Genomic DNA, 27,419 nt, shown 5'->3' on the forward strand with positions numbered 1-27,419 from the left:
TAAGAACTCCCTCGACAACGCTCTAAAAGCAAGCAGGATAAAATGTACGTTTGTTTATTTGCTATAAATGCTTGTGTTGTTCTGTGCATGTACTTGAGTGTTGTTTAATAAATTCAACAAGACTGTTTTCTTTGAACAGTCTAAATTAAAGGTACAGTACATATAACTACTTGTATTAAAGGACAAAATTGTATTACAAATAATATATAAATATATTTATAAATTATACATTTTAATACAAGAAATATTGTGTTGCTAAGTAAAATATTAAATTGTGTATGGAAAGCATCGTCAATGCACCGCGATATCAAATTGAACCGAATCAATGGCATGATAATCGCAACTGGACCGTGAGACCAGTGTAGGTTCACACCCCTAATATGGATGGATGGATGGACGGATGGATGGATGGATTTTTCACTCCAACTCTATCTACTGCACAGCATTATGGGTAAAATGAATTTCTAATTGTGTTTTCTTTTTCTTTAAATTCCAGAACCCAACTCTTTAATAGACTCACTGTTACCATGGAAAAAAAAATATTGCAATCAGCACAGCATTTTTTCTTTTATTTTTTTAATGGCAAAATTACGATAGCTAGTCTTTTAAAGATAGTTAAGATAGTCAATATAAAACGAAGCGTTAAGAGTAAAAAGAAAACTAAATAGGACCTAGATTAAATGTAAAGTAAGGTAATCTGTGCAAACTTAAGCAGAGAAGTCCATCTAAATAATTTTAGCAAAATGATTATTTATAAGTCGTGCCTGCATTAATAGTGCTAAATTGAACTTTAACTGGCTGAAATCAATGGATGTGACTTTTGCAACTTTACCTCTCGTAATTAAAACAATTTTTAAAATACCAGGTCTAATATAATGAATTTCAGAAGGATTAACTTAAGTATAAAAAAACTGGCCTCTTGCAAAGGATTAATTAGACAAAGAACAATTGACTTTCTGAACGCCCTAATGTTTGAGTTCACCTTTTTATTGAGCTCTCTAAGGGAATCCAGCTCCTTCAGGAGAAAGGCGATGTTTTTCTCTTTATCCAGAACTGGGACTTGCTTTTTGGAGTCACCGATAACTTTGGAGCTTCCCTGGTCCTCATGAGAATGCCTTCAGAAAAGACAAAAGTTCATTAGAAACGCTCTTATATTAGACTCCCAAACGGGCAACAAAAAATGAATCACATTCTGACATGCAATTATCAAATACACAAGGGATGCGGTCTCCCACTTTCAAGAATATTACTGTGACTTATTTACTTTGAGATATTAGTCAAATCATACAGTTGACCTTTAAGGTAATATTAAAGTATTACTTGCACTGTATTGCAGGGTAAATTACTTCCCTCTTGTAGCCAGGAATACGATTCGTTTCTTATTAAAGAGGCAAAGAAAATGCAGTGGAATCTATATTTATAACAGGACGAAGCATGCTGTGATATAATTAAAATCATCTTAACAATGGACAATGATGCTAAACTTGGAAATTAGATATACTTAACATTTTTGAGTGAAGGCCTTCTTGATAGTACTCAAGAAAAGTAAAACTAATCAGCTGTTGCATATACAGTAGGATGTGTTTGCAATGACAAACTACCTAGTATTTTATTGACCTTATTCTAAAATGCGGAAGTGCGCCTGTTTTCGCGATTGTCTTAGAACTTCCGATTCAGTGGCCTATGGGAGAAATGACTTGGAATAATAAACGGCAGAAAACGGTCAAACTACTTGCTCAACAAACAAATGTTTGCATGACTATACAGACCAAGTAGTATAATATAACAAGAAAATATCAAATTGCAACATCAAGCAGTGAAATGAGCAGTTTTTAAGGCTAAAAATGAATGGAAGTGAATGAGACCGGATGTCTTGAGCCAAAAAGATTCAAATGGCAGCGCCCGCTCGTCGGCGGAGAATAAGGTCAATAGGAATTGTTGTGCAATATTAAAACAGTGCACAATATCCAATTGTACTTATGCAAGGGTTGGATGACCTACTGTTTGCCCATTTGAATTGATACAGCACTCCAAAATACAGAATAAACACCTCTAAAAAGATACATTTATTCTTGATATTGATATTGTAAACAGTATATGTATTGTTTATTGTTGCTTAAGATGCATACATCCATAACACCTAATATAGAAGTACTGCATTTTTAATGTATGTTTTAAGCCAATGCATTGGTATAATGGCATAAAAGATATAATGAAATACAAATGAATTTACACTTATATTACTTTAATATATAGATGATAGTAAAATTATCAGCCCTCCTGTCAAATTTAAATACCTTTTCAAATATTTCCCAAGTGATGTTTAACAGAGCAGGAAATTTCACAGTATGTTCTTTAGGAAAAATGTCTTTTAAGTTTCTTTTAACTGACCTAAAATGAAAAATAGCTTGAAATAAAATAGTTGGTGGGAATAGTAAAAACAGTAGTTGAAATAAAAATAGTTTGGGCGACACAGTAGCACAGTAGGTATTGCTGTCGCCTCACAGCAAAAAGGTCACTGGTTTGAGGCTCGGCTGGGTCAGCTGGCGTTTCTGTGTGGAGTTTGCATGTTCTCCCTGCGTTCGCGTGGGTTTCCTCCATGTGGTCCGGTTTCCCCCACAGTCCAAAGACATGCGGTACAGGTGAATTAGGTCAGCTAAACTGTCCGTAGTGTATGTGTTTGTATGGATGTTTCCCAGTGATGGGTTGCCGCTGGAAGGGCATCAGCTGCGTAAAACATATGCTGGATAAGTTGGCGTTTTTTCCGCTGATGCAAAATCGGATTAATAAAGGGACTAATCCAAAAGAAAAAAAAAGAATTAATGAATAATTAATAATAATTTATAAGGTCAAAATAATAATCTTTTTTTTTATTGGTAAAGAAAAAAAAAACACATTCAATGAGCTGCCTAATTAACCTAACTCTCCTAATTAAGTAGTCCTAATTAAGTCTCTAAATTGCACTTTAATTGCACTCAATACTAGTATCTTATTATAATATAATGTAAAGTCATTATGACAAAGGTAAAATAAATTAGTTTTAAAAAAAATATCAGGCATCAAAATGTAATAAATCAAATGTTCTCTCTGTTAAACAGTTATTAGAAACATTTGAAAAATAATCTCAATTTCACAAGAGGCCAAATAAAATAAAATAAAAATTTAGCCCTCCTGTGATTTTTATTTTCTTTTTCAAATATTTCTCAAATAATATTTTACAGAGAAAGGAATTTTTTTCCCCAGTATTTCCCATAATATTTTTATTTATTTTATTTCGGCTAGATTAATTTTTAAAAAACCTTTTTAAGGTGAAAATTATTAGCCCCTTTAAGCTATATTTCTTTTCAATTGTCTAAAGAACAAACCATGGTTATACAATGACTTACCCTAACTTTAACCTAGTTAAGCCTTTAAATGTCACTTTAAGCTGAATATTAGTATCCTAAAACTAGTCAAATATTATGTACTGTCATCATGTCAAAGATAAAATAAAGCAGTTATCAGAGATGAGTTGATAAAATTATTATGTTTAGAAATGTGCTGAAAAAATCTTCTCTCCGCTAATAATTCAAGTGGGCTAATATTTTTGACTTCAACTATATTAATACAAAACACTGCATAGCATGCACAAGTGGTATCCAATTAAAATATTCTTTATGTTCAGTTTCTGTCAAAAAGCAAAAAACACAAAAAGAGAGAAGAGGTGAAAGTATAATGAACTTTTAACTGCAGATTTTTACATTTATATTACTGAGCAGTGTGAATGAGTGTGTCTACTCATGACAGCTAGAGTCTGTTCTCCTGACCTGAGCAGAGCAGAGCTCGTCCTGCTGATGTGAGGTGTGTGGACTGGACTGCTGGCCGTCTCATTAATGTCCTGTTCCTGCTGCGCTGTCTCTTTCTGTTGAGCTCGTCTCTCCTCCTCCATGATCCTCACTTCAGCTGGAGCAGGGACAGGCACAGGTGGGGGTGGAGGGGGTTTGGGCAGCACTTCTTCTCTGGATCTCGGACTCTTAGATACTGTGTGTGTAAAAAAACAAAATGCTAGCATTGTCCTTGTCGCCATGCACATAACTCAAGAAAAGTCAGATTTTACTTAACTTTTTCTTCGATGATATCTTGATTGTTAATTTACTAGGAAGAGTTACTAAGCTCGGAGTCATAACCTCCAAAACAAAAGCTAAGCTTTTTATGGCAAGAACAGAGAAAAAGGAAAATAAATCTGATGCACACGCTGCATTGTGGCTGACCACACACACAAACTATTCACTCAGCTGCTGTCTGGAAAGACATACAGAAGCATTCGGGCTCTCACATCCAGACTGTGCAACAGTTTTTTTTTACATGCTATCAGACTTTTAAAAATGAAGATACTGGACTGACACACACACACACACACACACAGAGACAAAAAAAATTAATGGACAACAACAGGAATGGGGCGTCACTGTGGCACAGTGTGTAGCACAATTGCCTCACAGCAAGAATGTTGCTGGTTTGAGCCTTAGCTGGGTCAGTTGGCATTTCTGTGTGGAGTTTGCATGTTCTCCCTGTGTTCGCATGGGTTTCGTCCAGGTGCTCTGGTTTCACCCACAAGTCCAAAGACATGTGCTATAGGAGAATTAGGTAAGCTAAATTGTGTAGTGTATGTGTGTAAATGAGTGCGTATGGGTGTTTTTCCAGTGATGGGTTGCAGCTGGAAGGGCATCCGTTGCGTAAAACATATGCTGGATAATCGGTTCATTCCACTGCGGTGACCCCAGATTAATAAAGGGACTGAGTCGAAAAGAAAACGAATGAATGAATATATGTATGAATGAATGAACGAACAACAGGAAGTTTTGCAATACTGCTATTTTTACACAGTTCTGTACAACATTTCTTCCCTGAATGACAAATGTTTACATGTACAGTATTTATATTTGATCCAATATTTCAGGTCAGCCTTACTGTTTATATTTCAGGTCAGCCTTACTGCACTAAATGTTGCACAAACCGCACTTTGCGGCCTTATTCTTATTTTATTAATTTTTTTGTTTTGTTTATCTTATCTTTTTTATTTCATTCCTCTAAAATTTTATAGTAGTGTGTAGTCCTGTATTATGTTGTCAATTGATGTTGTTTGATGTAGTATCTTGGTCCTGGAGGAACTTGCTGGATAAGTTGGCGGTTCATTCCGCTGTGGCGACCCCGGATTAATAAAGGGACTAAGCCGACAAGAAAATGAATGAATGAACTTTGTTGACTTGTCTTTGATTTTTATACTCACTCAAAAAATAATTTTACAGCTTTTTCAAACTACTTATCTATAATTAGTTGAAACAACACAATTCTTAAGATTTTGAGGGGACAACTAAATTGTTTTACGTTCAATCCACTTGAGTTTGGGATAGGGTTGGGACAACATGAAGGAATTGTGTGGAACCCTGCTTTTTTTTATTTTATTTTATTTTTTTTATACAATGCTCTGTGCAGCACTTTGGTCGACTGTGGCTGTTTTAAATGTGCTATACAAATACACTACCTGAAAAAATTCTTGTCGCCTATCCAAGTTTTAGGACAAACAAATAATAACTTGACTTCTAGTTGATCATTTGGTACCAGAAGTGGCCTATATGAAAGGCAAAGGCCTCTAGATTATGCTTATTTGACGAAAATAAAAATTTATAATGCCTTGATTTTTAATGATTTAATTAGGACAGTAAGATCTGACTTTGCTTAGACAGAAGTCTTGTCACTTAACAGAAATAATGTACAGTGTAGAATATAAAGTAAAGCTTGGACTGCATCTATACATCTCTGCAATGACTCAAATCACTTATTAATAAAGTCATCTGGAATGCCAAAGAAAGCGTTCTTACAGGAATCCCAGTTCATCAAGATTCTTTAGATTCATCTTCAATGCCTCCTCCATCTTACTCCAGACATGCTCAATAATGGTCATGTCTGGTGACCGGGCTGGCCAATCCTGGAGCACCTTGACCATCTTTGCTTTCAGGAACTTTGATGTTGAGGCTGAAGTATGAGAAGGAGCGCTATCCTGCTGAGGAATTCACCCTCTCCTGTGGTTTGTAATGTAATGGGCAGCACAAATGTCTTGGTACCTCAGGCTGTAAATGTTGCCATCTACTCTGCAGATCTCTTGCACAACCTCTTACTGAATGTAACCCTAAACCATGATTTTTCCTTTACCAAACTTGACTGATTTCAGTGAGAATCTTGGGTCCATGTGGGTTCCAACAGGTCCTCTACAGTATTTGTGATGATTTGGATGCAGTTCAAGTCAAGTCAAGTCAAGTCAACTTTATTGTCAATCAAACCATGCAACAGTACATTACACAGCAGACTGAAATTGCGTTTCTCCCATACTCCAATGTGCAATTTAAAAACAAAAATATGACACACACTAGACATAAACTAAACATTTAACTAATATAGTACAAGATAAATTGAATAAATAGACACTAATAAACTGTGAACAATTACCAGTTCAACAGAAGATTCTTCAAAAAAAATCTACCTTCTGCCACTTTTCCAAATGATCAACTAGAAGTCAAGTTGTTATTTGTTGCTCTTACATCGGGGATGGACAACAAAACTTTTGTCTGGAAGTGTAAGCATTGTATTGTATTGTATTATTTTACCATCTGAAATTCCACTCGAGTGTCAATGCATTTCCAGCTATTTCTACATATCAAATAAAATATATTTTACCATGCAGAGAAAGCTATTTAGAGGCTAAATAAAGAGGAAAACCCACAATAAAGAAGCTGCAACCATAACATAGAAGATTTCCATTCCTCTGCTGTGAAATTACAGTCTGATGGTGTGAAAGGCAGCACTGTTGGCTGGTTTTTGCGTCAGCTCTCTGAAAAGGAAACTAGGTCTGGCCGTCTTTCACGAGGGAATGTGGTGATCTGTGCCGAGTGACTGGCAGGAGGGGGAAACAAGGTCTTCTGTCAATGTTTCTGTAGCGCTCAGGGCCAGAGATGCAAACACGGAGGCCTGTCTCTCTGGCAGCCTTTCTGAAGACACCATCAGCTCCTCGGGGAAAGCTGGATGTGCCCCGGATAGTTTGTGATCAAAATCAAAGAGCCCTTGTGGCAGAGACGTTTTAAACGAGAGCAAATTTGTGGTGACACAACTGGTAAAAATAGACACTTGAAAGATACAGCAAAAGCTAAAATTGCAAAGTGAGAATCTAAGGGTGTTAAGTTATTACCCTGAATTTCTGTGGCTGCGTTACGTGAAAAATAAAAGTTTTCTGAACACTCCCTACATCTGCCATTGGCTAGCCAAACAGTTAGTCCCGCCCACAAATGATTACATGTTACTTTTTGAAGTGTACTGTTTCAGTGCCAATTTGCATAGGGTAAAATCAAGCAGGTTTCCTGAATTAAATATTGCAAGAGGATAGTCCCATCTCCGAACTTACACCATTAGTTAAATGTTGAATGTGCCATTTTGGGAAATTTGCATTAGATAAAATTGATAACATTTCCAAATGTTTTCCCTTTTTTTTTGCATTAGTAAAAAACACTTTTTACAGACTACCTATAATCCAAACATGTAACATTAGTCGGCCAAACAGAGAGTTCCACCTTCAAACTCTCACCATTGGCTAAATGTTGCTTTTTAATTGTACAATTTCAGTGCCAATTTGCATAAAGTAAATAAACTCTTTGTTTTTTTTCTCAAACAGGATTCCTAAATTACTTACAAGATAGTCCCACATCCAAAACGTATGCCATTGGTTGAAAGTACCAGCTTAAGTGTGGCGTTTTTGGAAATTGGCATTAGGTAAAATAGGGTATATGTAGAGCAAGTGCTTCTTCCCATACTGATAAACTTCCGGGGAACAGTTAATGTGACTTTTTTTTCATTTTAAAATATAATCAGTTAAATAGACTTTGCAATTCATTTAGTTGCCCAAGCGTAAAACGAGATGATTAGAAGCCTAATTGATTATACTGGGGTAAAATAAATGTTCATATTTTAAAGACATGATGGGGAAAATGTAATTTAATGCAGCGCTTCTTGTACAATCTGAGACTCACTTTATGTCGCATATCACTCAGCCAGTGGAGATTGTTGACTTTTAAAGAAAACAGACCTTAAACGTGCCAATTTTGTTACTGCATACAGTTCACCTAAAGCGCTTAACCCAGGTCACTGACAAAAATAAAAGTCCTTCCCAGATACACTATTAACATTTCCAAATGTTTCCCCTTTTTTTTTTGCATTAGTAGAAACATTAATGACTTTTACAGACTTCCTGCACTCCCAATTTATAACATTAGTCGGCCAAACAGATAGTCCCGCCTACAAGCTCACATACTGTTTAAGTGTACAATTTCAGTGCCAATTTAGATAAAGTAAAATAAGTGTGTGTGTGTGTTTGTGTGTTTGTGTGTTTGTGTGTGTGTGTGTGTGTGTGTGTGTGTGTGTGTGTGTGTATGTGTGTGTGTGTGTGTGTGTGTGTTTGTGTGTATACACATTTTAACAAACGTTAAACTTATGCCATTGGTTGAATGTTATTGCTGAAGTCTGCCATTTTTTGACATTTGCATTAGGTGGTAAAACTGATAGCATTTCCAAATTCTTCTTCTGTTTTGCATTAGTAAAAACATTAATGATGTTTACACTACCTATAATCCCAACATGTAAAAATTGGTCAGTCAAACTCTCACTATTGGCCTAAATGTTGCTGTTTAAGTGTACAATTTCAGTGTCAATTTGCATAAAGTAAAATAAATATTTTTATTTTCCAAACAGGATTCCAGAATTATCTTGAAGATATAGCTCTACCTCCAGAACTTATGCCATTGGTTGAAAGTACCAGCTTAAGAATGCCATTTTTGAAATTTGACATTAGATAAAATTCATAAAATTTCCAAATGTTCCCCCTTTTTTGCATTAGTAAAAACATTAATGACTTTTACAAACTTTATGCACTCCAAACCTATAGCATTAGTCGACCAAACAGACAGTGCTGTCTATAAAATAACACCATTGGTTAAATGGTGCAGTCTATTGAACAATTTCTGCGCCAGTTCAGTTTGCATGAGGTAAAGTAATAATAAATAAAACATTTAAACAGGACTTCTGAATTTGTTATGTATGCCATTGGTCAGTCAAAAAGATTGGCTAAATATTGCTACTGGGGTGTGCATTAGGTCAAATTGATAACATTTCCCTTTTCTTTTGCATTACTAAAAGCATTTATGACTTTTTCAAATAGACTTCCTGCCATCCCAACATGTAACATTAGTCAGCCAAACAGATAGTCCTGCCTACAAACTAACACCACTGATTAAATGTGGTTGTTGAAGTGTACAATTTGTTTGGCAATTTGCATAATGTAAACTTAATAAAACAAACTAAATTCAAACTGGTTTCCTGAATTCCTTATTTATGCAACTGATCAACCAAGAAGATTTTCCCAGCTCTTTATATGCACAATTGTTAAAATGTTCCTGCTGATTTGTGCTCTTTTTTTGTGTTAATTTGGTAACCTAGCCCTGAAAACACATCATTGGATAAATGTTGCTGTTAAAGTGTACAATTTCCATGTCAATTTACATTCTGTTACTTAATATAAGGAATTGCAATCCACACTTAAGAGAACGGTCTTCTTATATTGTTTTATTTTACATCCATTACTGGGGAAAAAACACACAAGCTTCCTTCGTATTCAATTCATCCCTCCATTCATGCCATAAAATCAGCGGATATGTCGGCACCAGAGGTGTAGTGGTTAGTGTATCGACACATGCACTCCGGTGCTCACAGCGAACCGAGTTCAACGCCTCGCGGTCCTATGACAATCCTTCCCCTCTCTCTGCTTTCAACGTTTTCCAGTCAATTCTATCTACTTTCCTATCCAAATTAAGGTGAAAACCTCAAAATTAAAAAAAAAATAATAATAAAAAATAATCAGTGGAAATCCTTCATTAGCTATTTTTCAATTACTAAAATCATTAAACTAATTGAACTGATTCCATTTAAATACTAGACAATGTCTAGTATCCAAATCCACCAAAACCTACACCATAACCAAAAACAAGAACTATCCAGGATAACACATACACCATCATTGTGCAAATCCACAATTTAAACAGACAACCATCAATATCTACTTCCCCAATCAGCTTTAGATTTCCTAAGAAAGGAAAATTCCATGATCCGTGGCAATTTGTTACTAATAAATAATTTGTACCTAATGTATTTGGTTCACATTATACTGACTTTTCAGTTTTTAAAACAGGTTTGCCAAATGTCTACCATTGGTCAGCCAAACATATAGTCCTACCTCCAAACTCACACCATTAGTTGAATGTCCCGGGGATTGGCAGATCAGGATGCTCAGCAAAATGTTTTTGTAACGCCACAAAGCCACAATGTTTGCACTTTTCAGTGTAATCAACCAAACGGTTTCCTTATAGCATGAAAAAAAAATCAGCTTTAACATCTACAAGCAAATCAAACAGTTACTAGTGCTAAGTGCACGCACAGGGTCAAGTGTTCCGGGGAAAAAAAAAAACCTGGCTGTCCTGCGATTATAAAATATACATAAATCAGCTGCACATCAATGCAATTCAAATGGAGCAAAACTCAAACACGGAGCGGTTCAATCAAAAGCATCAAATAAGGGGAAATCATTCTGCGTTAATAAATGCGTTGTGATGCTCGAGTCTTGCGACCGCGATGTCCAAAAAGCTCCAGCTTAGCCGGCACAATTATTTAGCGAAAGGTCAGGTTTTGAAGTCGAGATCAGGGAGGTCTGCCTCATGGCTTTGTTGCTAGGGCTCTGCTCTCAGGATTGCTGGAGACAGTTATTAGTATTCCCCGTAAGACTCGCCCGTGCAAACACCAAATTCAAACCATGAATAATAACGCCAAACACACTTATAGAAGCCCTTTGTCACATTGCAAATATGCGACTTTTGGATACATTGTTCCCTAACCTGGGTTACTTCTTTAATTTTATCTCCCTCTCCGGGTGTCTCTCACAAAGGTAACTGCCCCTGAGAATGTGTGTTTAAAGCGCCATTTCCCTCACAAATGGGGTGAGCAGGGCTTTTAATCTAAGCGTGCAAAGTAAAGGCCCATTTCCTATGGGAACCAAGCGAGAATGGACTCAAATTCAGAACTAAAACGTTGGCTCCCATTCCATTCACGCAGAACTGGAATGAGAGCAAATTGGCCTTGATTTAAGGTGTCATTCTTATCATCTTTTTGTCTCCAGTTTAAAGATGCAAATGAATTAGAACATTCTAGAATCTGTAACTACATCTCACAGGTTCATTATCTCATAATAACCATAAACAAATCTCAGGTTCATAAAAGGAATGACAAAAAACTAAATTCATTAGATAATAAATATGAATAAATGATTAAATACATCTTACATCAATTCCTGAACAAATTTAAATGCATTAAAAATGAAGTAATATTGTTTTTTTTTAAAGTGTTAATTGCTTTCACCGTTACTCCAACTGAATTGATCGTTCTAAATGCAAATTATAAAAAAATATATTTTTGAGGCTATTTTTAGTTCTTTTGTGTTTTTAAATTAATAACAATGTCAGAAAGAAATATACACCCATTTAGGAATAGTCAGGATGTTATAGATATGTGGGTTTATTTTAATAAAGTTATTCTATTACAAAATGTAAAAACAGTTTTATAGGCTGCCTCGGGAGATCTAGTGTTAAAGACCCAAGATTTAACAGAGTCATTTTGTGGATTTGTGGAGCTGCGCATTGATAGATTTGCTATTCAGTGTTTGGACTTTCAGCAGTGAAAATTAAACCACACTGAAATAAGCTTCAACTCTGAAAACTGGACTGATACAGTTTCAATTTACTAGAACTTCTGTTACGCTGCTTTGAAACAATCTACATTGTAAAAACGCTATAGACATAAAGATGAACTGATTTAAATTGTTAATTTGTACATCAGGCTGTCTTTGAGCTAAATATCGTTTGTATAATATGTATACAACCATTTTTTTTTGTCTTTCTACATTGTGTAAATTTTGTCTGTTTGTCTGTTTAGAAAGACTGTAGCATACTGTTCTGCAAGAAAAAAGTCCAATCTAAGTCTGACAATGAACTGATCTCATATCAAAAAACAAATAAATAAATAAATAAATAAATAAATGCAAATTAGAAGTCTGCTTCCATTTTGTTTTCTAAAATGTAATTGGAATTTAACATTTACTTTGGTGTTATGGGGTGCATTTCCGAAAACCATCGTTAGCCAAGGTTGCAAGTTCCATCGTTACAAACATAGTTTGTTGATTTGGCTTTCCCAAATCCATTGCTCCATCAAACATTCGCAAACTGCGTTGCAACTTGTGCACTTGCAACTACATCTCTGGAGCTGTAGTTAGAAACAGTTCCTGGCTGTGTTCTATTCCCAGTTATCCCCCAATATGCTCTGTTCATTTACAACATTCTAACATTTGAAATTGGAATTATTCAAAATAAAAAAGCATTGAAGTCATCTCTTTTAAGTGTAATTTGCCTTCAAAGTATTTTTACAGTTCAGTTTTAGCGATCTTCATGTTTACAAATGCGCTTCCTTCGCAGTGCACTTTGAAAACATTGATGTCATTTTGAACACAGCCGTGGCTCATGATGAAAGCTATAGGTGACCTATTATTTAAAACTGCAACTTAAATTAAGTATCCAAAGCTTGTGAGAACAAAAAAACACAGCATACGTATATACTTTTAATTTATAGCAGGTCTTTACTGTATGACATGGTTGGTTAAAACATTTTTGCAGTGGTTTGCATGTGTCAAATTGTAAAAGTAGACTTTTCAAAAAAATTTAAAATAATATCTACCTAATATTAATTATAATATCAATAATAATAATAATAATAATAAAATAACAATAATTATTAATATTATTAAATTAGGATTTTTTTCATTTCCTAATAAATAAAAAATATTAAATGTAATTTCTTAATAAATAGCCTCATTATTTATTTATTTATTTATTTATTTATTTATATGACTTATATATGATATTTGAATAGGTGTTAGCTTTTGTAAGTGATTTTATGTTTTAGAATAAAATATGTAATGTTCTCCACAATATTTGTATAGAAAACACAGGCCCTATATGTGCCATTTACATATATTTCAGTTTATATGGAAAACGAGTGTTTTTACCAAAACTAATATTGGATTTAATTTTTTAAAATGCGTGTGCGTGTTAAAAAATATAACTTGCACAAAGAAATGATGGGGTTCTTCTCTAAGGAAGTTGTCACTTCACCCTGCTTAGAGCATCATTATGGATGTTTTAGGCTATAACTAACGTAGTTTAAACAATGGATCTGCAACAGAGAAACTACGGGTTTTGGGAAACACGCGTCACTACATTATTCTTTTCCAAAACGATGCATCGGACTATGATCAGCCGAGAGTTACATCGTAGTTTGGGAAACAAACCCTTAATTTTATAAACGCAAGCTGTTTTAAGTCAGTTTAACATAATAAGTTCAATGGACTCATTAGATTAATTTGATTCAGATTAAAAATGTAGGGAATCCAGGATTTTTTGTTTACAGTGTGGCTAACATTGTTTATTAAACTGAATTCAAAACATTAAAAATAACCTAAAATGAACTCAAGTATTTTTATGTGAAAAAGTATTTTGAATTGTGAAGTGGGTTTGAATTTTATTGCTTTTAATATAATTCCAATTTAATTCTAAATTAAAATTAGCATCCTCATTTAAAATTCTGCAATGTAACTGCATTAATCAGTTCAATTCTAAATGGTGCACAACAAAAGGTCACATTTCATGTAATTAAAGAGGGAAAAGTGACCAGACATGATGAGAGAACACTCACACGGCCATTTGCTCCTGATAAAGAAAATACAGCAAGCAGCAGTCCCGTGCCGTCTTACTAATGTCTGTCACTAATAATCAAACACAGGCTGATTAACCGCCTGCAAAAAGATTGAAGTGTTTCACCAACAGCCCAAATGTATATTTGAGCAGCGAGGCAGAATAAATTTGCATATCAGGAGCGTCTGGTGAAGGGTTGGTAAATACTCTGTTTATCTCTCATTGTCATTCCAACCAGTCTATCTAAATAGTGGCTCTTCCACAGCGTTACGGCTGAGGTAAAGTTATTATCCTGCAGCCCGGCATTGTGGAATAATATAAATAATGTTTATGTCGATAAATGTATAAATAACATGCAAATGACTGTTATTGTATTGTTCAAACCATTTAAAGCAATGAGAAGCCTGTAGTCTTCAATCACAAAAATGAAAAATGCTAAATATGCATAATAAAAAAGCAGGATAGAGTCATAATGACTGTCAAATGACACAATTAACTTTTTAATGTGACATAATTTTGTGATTGGATTTTAATTATCACCAAAAATAAATTCCCATTCATAATTAATTACCTTGTAAGAGTTTTTCCTCCAGGGATTTTGATATACTCTGACACTGGGATGAAGCTGAGGTGGTTTCTCCAAAAGTGGACCTGAAAAAAAAAATATATGCAAAATAAAGATATATCATTTATATAACACTTTAATATGTGACCGCAGTTGACTGTGCAATACTCTGTCTGACATGCAGGTGAAGACAGGTACAGGATATTGACAAACTGTACATCAATGACACTGCTTTGAAGGACCTGCATGTTTTGTTTCAAAGCGCTGAGTAAAGCACATAAAGCAAATATCAAAGACCTTCAAGGGTCCTGACCCAAAGACGACGCACTGCAAATAAATGCCTTTTTACTTCAGGTTTCTATTTAAATATTTGTAAAAAAAAATCTTAAAATAAAAAGCTTTTTGGATTTAACTTTTTAGTCTTGTTTTATTTTTATTATATAATTTTAAGAAGACATCAAAATTAAGTAAAATAAGCTAAATAATAGTTTAGCAAAAACATCTTGTTTACAGTTAAGGACAGATTATATTTTACTGACCCCACAGGCAGATTATTAAGCTTGTTTTAAGGAAAGGCACATTTAAATATTCACTTATTTCTGAAAACTAAAAAACTTGTCTGGAAAATTCTTCTTGATTTAAGAATTTTTTGATATTTTAACTTGAAACAAGTCAAAACACTAAAAAAGAAAGCATTTTTTTTCAGGGTTTCTACACCAAATTTAAGACTTTTTGAGACCTTTTTAAGACAATTTTAACCCTTTAATTACCCCACTAAGAATTCGTTCAACTCCTTAAAGTTTAACTAAAATTTTACTTAACTCCTAATGTCGCTAGTTTAAACACTCAATGCATTTTTTTCTCAACACATCCCATAATTTCTTAAATATTAACCTCTACCAAAATATAGATATGTCGGTTTATGATAAAAGTACCAGAATTAATACATATTCTATGAAAAATATATTCAAAATAAAACATTTTTGAACACTAAATCACCTTTTTTGTAGTATGCCATAAAAATTTTCAGATTCTAATTTAACATGCTTTCTTGTTATGTTTTGTTTTGTTTTTTTACAATAAAACCAAAATCAAGTTTAGTAGTGCAACGGGATTGTTTATTTATTTATTTATTTATTCATTTTGTAAACCAACAATGCTGTGTCTGTAAACCATTATTAAAAAAAAGTCACTTTTTAAATGGCTTTACCAGTCATTATTTAAAACATGGTAAAAACATGGTCAACTGTTTGGTAAAGCGGCAGTCAAAGGTTTAGGACCAAAATGAATAAAATTTCAGACTTGCATAAGGCAAAACGCTATATTTATATATATATATATATATATATATATATATATATATATATATATATATATATATATATATATATATATATATATATATATATATATATATATATATATTACTGGCCAATTTAAACCTTAAAAAACATTAAAAACACATATTATTGTAAGAAAGATAATTAAACTATAATAATAAGTACATAGAGTTAATTAATAAACAATTCTTAAAACTTTTATTGAAATATATTGTTAGTGATTGGGTGGGTGTTGGCCCAACTGGGTATAGATTTACATAGCAAAATTGCAGATAAAAAATTAAGACCCAATTAAATTTAATTAAGAACTAAATCACAATAGTTGATTTAGAACTTTCAGGCCTAAAATTCATTTTTTTATTTTTTATTTTCTTTATTTAAGACATTTTAAGACCCAGCAGATACCCTGTTTTTGCATAACATTTAAAGCTTGTATATGTAAAAATATAACCAAACCGTAATTAATATAATGCAAACTAAGCTTTTAATATCAGCATGCACACACACCAATAAATAATGTTACATGATTTAAAATTAAGAATGTTTAAAAAAAAAAATCCTACCTAATCTAAATTGTGCAATAATAATTGTTTAGTAGGTTTTATTAAGTTGCATTTTTATGGTTAAGTACCATGAATGATTTTATTGCATTCTAATTGTATAAAAAAATTTAATAATAACATAAATCATTCAATAAATGACCTAAATTCTGAATTACTTTAAAGTTATTAAACTCTTTTACTGCAAATCATATACAAATACTACTATTGTTGCAAAATGTCATTATCCAGTAAAGTAAGTTGTAGTCGACCACAAAAACAAAGGCAGAGATTAATGTAAATAAAAATAAATGCATATTTACATAGCATTTTCATTAATGACACTTTAAATACAAGCATATTGAAATAAGCACAAACCATTTCCAGCACAAACATTACACCTGTAACCAACTTACATTTGCATTGCACTAAAGATGAACAAACTAACCTAGCAGCTGATTTTTAAACATCGTAACACCGTTTCGGATTTAGAAAACACATCTCTGCAAAGATATCATTACAGCGTGTAATCATCGCCTGCAATGTACACTGATAAACATTTCGCACATATTAAAAAAAAAATCGTCCTTAATTGTAACACGTGGAAGAAAGCCATTGACAAACACGGTAAAATGAGCCGAGGAAGGCATCTTTACCCAAGTTGTGGTGTGGTCTCTGAACAATGGTGCTTTACAGGGGACGGCAGCCTTTGTTTCAGTTCTTCATTGACTTTAGGATTAGCTGGAAATATATAGAAGGGATATGATTAATTTCAGCGCGGAACGAAAAAAAAAAATGCTTTTCATCACAGGCTCACTTCTTTTCCATTAGACTTAGAAAGGTTAGTATTAATTACAGCCTGTCAATATGATCTCGGGGTGCTTGGTGGAGAGCGATCTTTAATAACCTCTGGAGAAGAGGCAGCAAAACAAGACAGGCGGCTTTTAATTTGCGGTGTGAAATTATGCTTTAAGACTTTGTCGTTATCTCATCCACTGTGTACCAGTGCTTTACCTCGCAGTTTATGGAGGACTAATGAACGCGGGCAATTAACAAAGCGTAATCCCACCATGCAATCGTTTTAATGCTTTTAGCTATCAGGAAAGTAAACAGCCATTTAATACAGCTCAAGCCATATCAGATCCTAGTCAGGAACCGCCAATTAAAGCGTCATCTACTCAGGTGTAATTAAATAATGGTGGCTAATTCAGTTCCGCGAACGGAAGCTAATTCATAAGCAAGCAACAAACAGACAGGAGGCAATTAGCAGGAACGCTGACATTCAGACAGCAGAGCCTGTTGCTTGTAATGCAGGAGTCATGGTGGAGAGCTTCCCTCTAGTGGCGGAGCTTCTGAGATATATCAACTTCACACACACACACACACACACACACACACAAACTGTAAATATAAACACTTACAATTGTACTTCTGTCAATTGTAGGTGCCTTGTGGCATCACATTTACAGAGCAAATTAATGCAGGACATCTTTAAGGAACACAGACTGTTCCTCTTGTATGTATAGTTCCCTTCTCACCCAGAACTTGGACTTGTCATTTTTAGCCAAAGTGATATTTTAGAGTCATGCATGCTTAATCTAAATCAGAGATGCCCAAACTAGGGCCCACGGGCCAACGTTGGTCCATGCTAACCTTTGATTTGAAAATTGATGGGGAGGTGGTTGGGATAAAATTCCTTGACAGATCGTCATTTCGAATTTAATGTAACCTTTCGCTTGTTTGATTTGTAATGTCTTTTGTTTTGTAAATGAATCTGATTCTTAAAAATGTAAATACGGTCACTCGACAGATAGAAGGCAAAGCAAGACATCGGTGAGCAAATCAAGGCAATTAATGAATTCTGGTGTCATTATTAGGATTGTTTATGTTTTTTTTTTGATAAGTTAATAAAGTTAATAGTTAATATAATTTAAAGCAATGTTTTGTTGTTATTTTTAAACATTAGGAAATTAATTAGGAAATGACTCGTGGAAACCCTAATGCAATACTGTTTGGTATATTTACCTTCGGCCCAAAGCCCTCAATCAAGTTTCTTTTTTGGCTCTTCATAAAAAACAGGTTTGGGCATCCCTGTTCTAACATTTATTTCCTGATATTTCTTACTTGGAGTTCTGCGTCTTGGTTTGGAAAGCTGAAACAAAATATTTCGTACTTCACACATCTATTAAGCATTTTTAATGTTCTGCCCTGAACTGATCTAATTAGGTTTTGGATCCTTTTTTGTATTTAAGAAATTAAATTTGAAGCAACCGTAAATGTTTTTAAAGTCTTTAGTTGCAAATAGAATTATTAACCCCCATGAATTATTAGCCCCCTGTTTATTTTTACCCCCTGTTTCTGTTTAATGGAGAGAGAAGATTTTTTAACATAATAGTTTTATTAACTCATTTTGTCAGACCCAGCCGAGGCTCGAAACAAAGACCTTCTTGCTGTGAGGCGATTGTGCTACCCAATGAGCCACCGTGACACCTATATTGCCTTATATTATCTTATATTAGTCTTTATATCTTACATTCTCTTATATTAAACGTTCTTATATCTTATTTGTTTAAAAGAGTTTGAAACGTTATGTAAGGTTCTTTTATGGCATTACCACAAAACAATCACAAGTAAAAATAGATCTTTAATCATAAAACAAGAACATTAAATGAATAAATGGAAAAGTATGTAATTTTCCACAATTTATATTTCCTTAAAAAAATTTCTTCCTCATTCTTACACTGTAAAACCCATAAGGTTAAGGTAACTCAAATCATTTGAGGAAACCGATTGCAACAAACCATTTATATTTAAAAACTAATCTTAATGAGTACTGTGAACTTAACCCATTTGAATAAATGAAGCTATTTTGAGCACAGTAAAACCCAATAAATGAAGAGAACTCAAACCAACTGAGTACTGTAAAACCCAATAAGTTAAGGCAACTCAAACTGTTTGAGGAAACCGATTGCAACAAATAATTTGAGTTAAAAACTAATCTATGTGAGTACTGTGAACTTACTCCATTTAAACTGAAGTAATGAGGAATTTAATTAACTCTACCTTCAACACTGAGTTCAAAACTCTTTTCAAATGAGTAGAATTAACTTTTAGCATATTTAGAGTTAACCACACTCATTTCAATTGATAAATTTGACTGTTGGGATTTACAGTGTAGGAAAAGTATTTTTAGCTTACTAAAATGCCTTAGAAAACTTTTACAAGAACATAATTCTTTAACAAACTCTTAACTTAATGTTTTCAGATAATTAAAAAGACAGCTTTTAATTCATAGTTCTTTATTGACATAAAAGAACCCCTTAAAATTCAAGAACTCTTTTTATTCTAAAAAGATTCTTTACATTGTAAAAACAAAAAAAAAGAAAACAAAGAAAAGGGTAATTAGGTTATTAAAATCTGCTGAAATCAGCTTCCATAAATGATTAGATGTGCTCCAACATTAGGCACATTCAAATCAAGACTGAAAACACATCTGTTTACCTGTGCCTTTACTAAATAAACACTGTGCTATGTCATGACAGATCTCTCTATTAAGTCTTTCTTTTTTTTAAATTGTTTTAAAACCTGTTTTAACACATTTTAATCAGTTTTTGAAATAATTTTTAATTATTTAAATGATTTTATTTACTTGTTTCTTTTATTCTTGTTTATGTAAAGCACGTTGAATTACACTCTAAAAAACGTTAAGTTATTTAACCCAATGGTTGAGTTAAAAATATTTAATGTTTTGTTGGGTTATCTTTCACCTTTATTGGGTTATTTATTAATAGCTCAACCAGTTGGGTTAAATATTTGGTGCTTTGTTGGGTTGTTTTTAACCTTTATTTGGTTATTTATTTAACCACTCAACCAGCTTCAACAGTCAACTGATTTAACTGACACAGAACAGCTGTATTATTATACGTGTGATGTGTGTAATGTTGTTTTTGCGTTATAACGTTTATTTAAGCTTAAGCTCAAGTTTATTTTTTTTAATCAAATTACCTCTCCGTGTTGTGTTTTTTCTGTCCGTTTCACCTCCACTCTTAACTACTGATGATACAAACGTGCGATTTGTAGCCAATCTATATTAAATGGATAAAAATGTTGTGTCCGGAACTTAAAATGTAGTGGCAATAAAACATTTTCCATATTTTTTAAAACTGCATGTTATTTATTTACACAGCCATAATTATAAAAGTAATAGTAGTATGAGTTATAGTAGCAACAGTAATAAAAGAATTGGAAAAAAATAACATTTAATCAAAATTACCCAACGCATTGGGTTAAAATAACTCATCACTGGGAAGGTGCATTAATAATATATATATATATATATATATATATATATATATATATATATATATATATATATATATATATATATATATATATATATATATATATGTATATATATATATATGTATGTGTATATATATATATATATATATATATATATATATATATATATATATATATATATATATATATATATATATATATATATATATATATATATATATGTGTGTGTGTATATATATATATATATATATATATATATATATATATATATATATATATATATATATATATATATATATATATATATATATATATATTAGGTTATATGTAATATTTTTAGCACAACTATTTTAACCATTGTGTATGATATATGCTATATAAATAAACTTGCCTTGCCTATTTTAAAAACTGGATTCTTCTAATCTATGATCATACTTTTGGATTAATATTTAGGAATGCATAAAACCCTAAATATTTATATCGTACATTCGTAAAAACATTTATATCATAAAAACATCAACGTTTAGTTCATCAAAAAACTCCTTTAGCCCTTAAGGAACCATATTTTTCCTACAGGCTGAAAAATTGTAATAATCTAATAATAACTGAATATTTGTTTCCACTAAAAAGAACTTTTGGTGCAATTAAACGGTTCCACAGATGTTTAAAATGATTTTTGCTGCTGGTTAAAACTACTTATTTAAAATGAGCTTAATTTAAAAAAAAATCAACTTTATTGTTTTTATGTTCAATCTACTTACATTTGCGAAAACAGTAAAATAAATAAATAAATAAATCAGTAGTTATGTAGACTTTTAGTTTACTGGATGTACTTTTTAAAAATTATATTTAAGGTATTTAGTTTTTTTTTTTCCAAGCTTCATACAAGAGATTTAAAAGGTGATTGGCCCAAAAATATTTGACACAATCTGTCTTGGCCAATGGGGTGAGTTTAGGGCAGGACTATCTGTTTGATGGGGACAGGAGTACTAGGGAATTATACTACTAATTTTATTAATAATTAATAATAAAATACTAATTTATCATTAAAATAAATGAAATGAAATTCTTTTTTTAATTTCTTTAAAAAAATAAAGCAAAAGTTTTATTTTAATTAAATTATTTTTATTACATTTAATAAATAAATAAATAAAAATAAAACAAATAAAATAAAAAACTTAATATTTTACGTTCAATCCACTTAAAGTTGCAAAAACAGTCAAGTTAACTTAATCAGTTTGTGTTGAGACAACATAAAGGAATTGTGAACCACCCAGCATCTGAAAAACCACAAGACTACCAGTGACGGTCTTCATGGGAAAAGGCAAGAAAGGTCGTGAAGAAGCTCTAGGGCAGGACAGACAGCCAGCATGAGAGAAAGTTGGCAGAAGATGGCTATAAGAAGACATAAAAAGTGAGTGCTCTTGGGAGGTTGTGCGCTAGGCGGGTGGGACTGACCCCTGGGGCAGATGCCAGTGGAACGTTATCCGCGCGCTGTAAGCCAGCACACACAGCTCACACCGCTCACACGCTATTCAGCTCAGACACAGTCAGGCGTGAACGGACAACTGGCTTTTTGTGCCAAACACCGCAGGGCTCCATTAATCTCAGTGATAGACTCGGAGCGGGAGCTGGCCCCGCGCGCCGCACTTTCACAGAGAAAAGAGAGGAGGACGAGGATGAAGAAAGACTTTAAAGATAGTAGGTGCGGCTAAGACGCCTGGTAATCCTTTAACACTAACAAGAGAAAGCAGCTTTGGGGAAGGCAGAAAAGGGGGGAAAAAACAACGCAAAAGCATACAAACCTGACCTTTTTGATGTCGGCGTAATTTTCCCCGTTAGACAGTTCTCTTTTACCAAATACAATTTTGGACCGATTCGTTGACTGACACCGAGAGAATCGCCCTCCCTAGAAACTTAATGAAACTGATACCATCCAATAATCCGATATTGAAAAACAGCGTAGAGCTCGTTTCGGGCTTAATGAAAGTTTGAATTGTGCCCGAGTGCAATAGGAGGCCTGTTTCTTTTTGCGAGCGCCGCTCCAGATGGTGAATTAGCATCGCATCTACATTTTTCCACATAATCTGCTGTGAGTTTCATGATAGATTAATGAGCTATTAGCCTCGGTGCTCGCAGGGCAGCGCTGAAAACTACACTCACGCCAAAAGCCTGCAGAGTGGAAGAAGCTACAATGAAGCCAATCAACTATTGTGTGTACACAGCGGCATTAAGGAGCTGATTGGAATCAAATCATAGTTTAATCAGCAGTTTATGTGTCTGAATTAAATGCTATTTCAACTAAAATAAATTTTTTTAAAAAATCTCTAGTTAAAAAGTAGATGTTTAGTTTACTGGATGTATTTTTTTATTATATTTAGTTTTTTCCCAGCTTCATACAAGAGATTTAAAAGTTGATTGGCCTAAAAATATTTATTTAAAACTGTCTTGGCCAATGAGGTGAGTTTAGGGCAGGACTATCTGTTTGACTGTCCAATGGTGGACAGAAGGATTATTTGGGAAATATACTACTCATTTTATTAATAATAAAATACTAATTTATTAATAAAATAAAAAATGTTAAATTTTATATATATATATATATATATATATATATATATATATATATATATATATATATATATATATATATATATATATATTTATTAAATAAGAATAAAAATAAAAAAATAATTAAATGAATAAAAAATTTTATATACAAAATAATTTAAATACAAAATAAAAATAAAATAAAATAAAATAGAATAAAACAAAATTAAGTTAAAAATTAGGATAGGCTAAATTGTCTATAATTAATGTGTGTGAATGAGTTTGCATGGATGTTTCCCAGTGATAGGTTGCAGCTGGAAGGGCATCCGCTGCGTAAAACATATATGCTGGATAAGTTGGCGGTTCATTCCAATGTGGCAACCCTAGATTAATAAAGGGACCAAGCCGAAAAGAAAACAAATTAATTAATTAAAAATTAAATTAATTAAAATTTAAATAAAAATAAAACATTTTATTTTTATGTAAAATTTGGAAGCAATGTCATCAGATGTTTACAGAATAAAAAATCATGTTAAAATTATGATACTCAAATATAAAACTAAAAATAACAGATCCAGAGAAACTGAGAATTTAAGTGATTTTATAATTGTCAAATACACCCACAACATCTGCAAAAATTCAATTTAGATGTTTGTTATACATATAAAAGGCATTAAATGCAAGTATCTGCTTTACAGTTTAATGTAATCAGTAATTTATGGTAAAAAATGGATTATGTAATCACATATATGCAAGTAGTGTTTATATTACTTTTGCTCAGAAAAATACACATGCACACTATAATATAATATAATATAATATAATATAATATAATATAATATAATATAATATAATATAATATAATACAATATAATTTAATATAATATAATATAATATAATATAATATAATATAATATAATATAATATAATATAATATAATATAATATAATATAATATAATATAATATAATATAATATAATATATTACTACTGGCGCAGTAGGTAGTGCTGTTGAGAAGGTCACTGGTTCGAGCCTCTTGCAGCTGGAAGGGCATCCGCTGTGTAAAACATATGCTGTATAAGTTGGCGGTTCATTTCGCTGTGGCGACCTCTGATTAATTAAGGAACTAAGCCGAGAAGAAAATTAATAATTTACATAATGTAATGTAATATCGTATAATATAACATAACATAATGTAATGTAATGTACTATAATACAATACAGTACAACACAACACAACGAAATACAATACAATATAGTATAATATAATATGATATTATATAATAAAATATAATATAGTATAATATAATATAATGAAATATAATGTATAAAATACAATGTGAAATGTCATTAACTGAGTTACCACACCTGTCAACATTAGAAATGTGAAACAGATACAAAAGGAGAAAGCTTTTGAAGCCGATGTGAATATTTCATTAATATTCTTCCACAGGGATAAAACACGAGTACATAAAGCAACATTAATAGGTTAGAAGCCCGCATCAAATGTAAAAGACGGCTCAAATCTTACAAAAACAGCATTTGCCACTTAAAGCCACTTTATCCTTCCTTCAAGCTTTTCTCATTTCAATTTGTCCTTTGCTGTCGCTTGGTGATCTTCATTTTTCCTCGTCTTGTAGACTTTAAGCTAATTGCCTCAGTGGGCTACTTATTATTCATGTACAATTATTGCAGTGTAATGTCTTTAAATCCTTTTAAATGACCATTCATGCGTCGCATTCATTGAAAATGCCTTTGATGTCTGTCAAAGATGAAATTCTTCAAAAAGAAATGTCTAAGCCCAATTTCAATCGCCCGTCGAGGAGGGGGGGTGCCGTTTCCCTCCAATATAAACTAAATTCCATTAATTTTTTAAGCTGCATTTAATGCATTTCCTCCTCAAAAAAAAAAAAGTTTCCAGATTCTTCAGGCTGTCATTTGTATTCCAGCTGACTTTATGAATATTAATAACAGTGTTATCCTGATTAAACGGGCTTCATGCGAAATCCCTGCGAATCTACGAGCTCAGGATTCGCGTCTTACCGATTCTTTATGAATTTTGATACGGACATTAATGTGGAGAGAGTCTTAAAGCAGGTTTAATTGTACAGCATGCCGAAAGAGAAAGGCAGACATGAGCTGATTTGATATGGATAAACAGACTCTTTTATTCAGGGAGCTGCGGCACAAGCACCTGGAAGCTCCCTGCCGTGTAATTTGATTGTCACGGGCTGTCGTGAAGATTTCAATGGTCTTGACTTTTCTCGGATCAAAAGCTTGCATTGATTTGCTGATGGATATTTCAAAAGAAACTGTTTCTGTCAGGCGGCTACATGCGCTGATTCTGTTTCACTGAAAACAGAGCTGTTTTTCATCTTCCAACTGTTGTTGTTGCTGCTGTTGAGTAGTGAGAACAGTTTCTGACTCTAAACCTCCTTTAAAAGACTAATTAGTAACTAGTTACTTCTCACAATTAGTAACTAAGTTAAATAACTGTGAAAGTAACTTAAATTGTAACTGAAATAAAAACTAATTAGAACTAATAAAGTCAAATTTAAAGACTAGAAACAAATATAAAACTTTGTACACTAATCTACCCTATTTTAATGTTGTTGTGGGACAATGTGAGAAACAACAGCAGCATGTGCTCAACTATACATCTAGATATTATTTAGTTTAATTCTGTCTGAGCTATAAGTGTTTGCGGTGGAGAAAAATTAGGTTTCATTAGCTTTGAAGTAGTGGCTTCATCTCCTCCTTTGGTAGCAGAGCTCAAGTCACCACCTATGTAGACACTAATTTTGTGGTGGCGTGTGACGACGTGAGGCGCTTCACTACAACCATGACTATGTTTGCAGGGACATCAGTAATCGAATTATTTGCCTTAATCTAATTAAGACAATAATAGGATTAAGGTGTTTACATGTGTTGCTTTTTGAATGTTTCTTTCATGATCCCGTTTTACATGTTATAGCACATACTTAGATTAACATCACTGCGTCACCGCGCTATGCGCATTTCCTCTGGAGTTTCATGTTATTTCTGGTTTTTCATTATTAATTTGTCGACTTTAACTACTGTTTGGCAGCTTCACTTTCATTTGGGCATGCCCCCCGTGAAAAACGAAATATTGGATGTGTGTGTGTGTGTGTGTGTGTGTGTGTGTGTGTGTGTGTGTGTGTGTGTGTGTGTGTGTGTGTGTGTCAGTGTTGCCAGACGTACAATAATTATCGTATTTGTACGATAATTCCGACCTCTGTACGATGTATGATCAATAATGAAAAAAATCCTATAATGTACGATAATTTCAGAATTTGATGGCAATTTAAAGGAATTTCATTGTAATCTTCGGGCCTCTTTACTTATTGATCTAGCTGCATCTTTTCTGTACTGACAGCGAGGTTAGGCACGTTTTCTATCTCTTCTATTTTTACCTCTTCTCAGCCAATCAACGTTGAGAATGGCTCTCACGAGTTAACGCTCCTGCTGCACGTGCCCGTGGTTAGGTCAGTAGTTTTCAGTTTGAGGTCAATCTTTTAAGCAATATTGTTAAAACAATTAGTGCTGTAAAGGAAGGTGAGAAGGACAGAGGAGTTTTCCTTTGATGTTCTTGTTTTTCCCTATTCAAATGAGTCATGTGAACATGTTTTTTTCCAAAGTTAATCTCATCAAAACAAAGCATGCACACTCTGTTAACAATTCGGGAGGGTGCACTGCTTTAAAGCCAACCAGCACTGTTCTGCAGTCCATGACGGCATCCAATTTGTACAGCAAAATTAATCCTACAACATCTGGCAACATGCAACATTCAATGACAGCAACTCAGAGGTGGAGTTTTAACCTAGCCTAGTTTTTTTTTTTTTTTTTACGTATTGTGGTAATTTGCACATTGTGTCAAAATGCTGTGTGTCTAGATCATAGCTGTATACTCTCCGTTTGACTCATGTACGATAATGTTCCTCCAAATATGATAATTTTGAGGTTCTGGTACGATACTTTGACATTTCCAATCTGGCAAAACTGGTTTGTGTGGACTATCCTGTCGCAAACCGTGACGAAAAGCCCTACATGTCGGTAATAATTTGATTGAGGCGTTTATATGTCTGTGCTGTACTTCAATAATGTGACTAAAATCGACATACTCCACATTTTTTAATTCGATTTCTCTTTAGTTCGATTATGATTTTAATCTGATTATTCAAAAAAAAAATTTGCTGTTTACATGGTAGACTCGTAATCAGAGTATTGTCTT

At 33.0% G+C, this 27,419-nt stretch overlaps 1 protein-coding gene across 7 annotated transcripts in view; it reads right to left on the bottom strand.

The window, feature by feature from the left end:
• mipol1 (mirror-image polydactyly 1) overlaps nucleotides 1-27,419 on the bottom strand; it is a 173,230-nt gene that overhangs the window by 104,601 nt on the left and 41,210 nt on the right. For 5 of the 7 annotated variants that reach the window (NM_001305467.1, XM_073926962.1, XM_073926963.1 and 2 more), the window contains 4 exons: nucleotides 16,972-17,056; nucleotides 14,443-14,522; nucleotides 3,807-4,020; nucleotides 983-1,115 (listed from right to left, as the gene is read on the bottom strand). In NM_001305467.1, the coding sequence (NP_001292396.1) occupies nucleotides 983-1,115; nucleotides 3,807-4,020; nucleotides 14,443-14,522; nucleotides 16,972-17,056 (512 nt within the window). The remainder of the gene's footprint in view (nucleotides 1-982; nucleotides 1,116-3,806; nucleotides 4,021-14,442; nucleotides 14,523-16,971; nucleotides 17,057-27,419) is intronic. The other 2 variants (XM_073926961.1, XM_073926964.1) reach the window with 1 other exon arrangement.

This window comes from Danio rerio, chromosome 17, assembly GCF_049306965.1.
Source record: "Danio rerio strain Tuebingen ecotype United States chromosome 17, GRCz12tu, whole genome shotgun sequence".
Taxonomy (NCBI): Eukaryota; Metazoa; Chordata; class Actinopteri; order Cypriniformes; family Danionidae; genus Danio; species Danio rerio.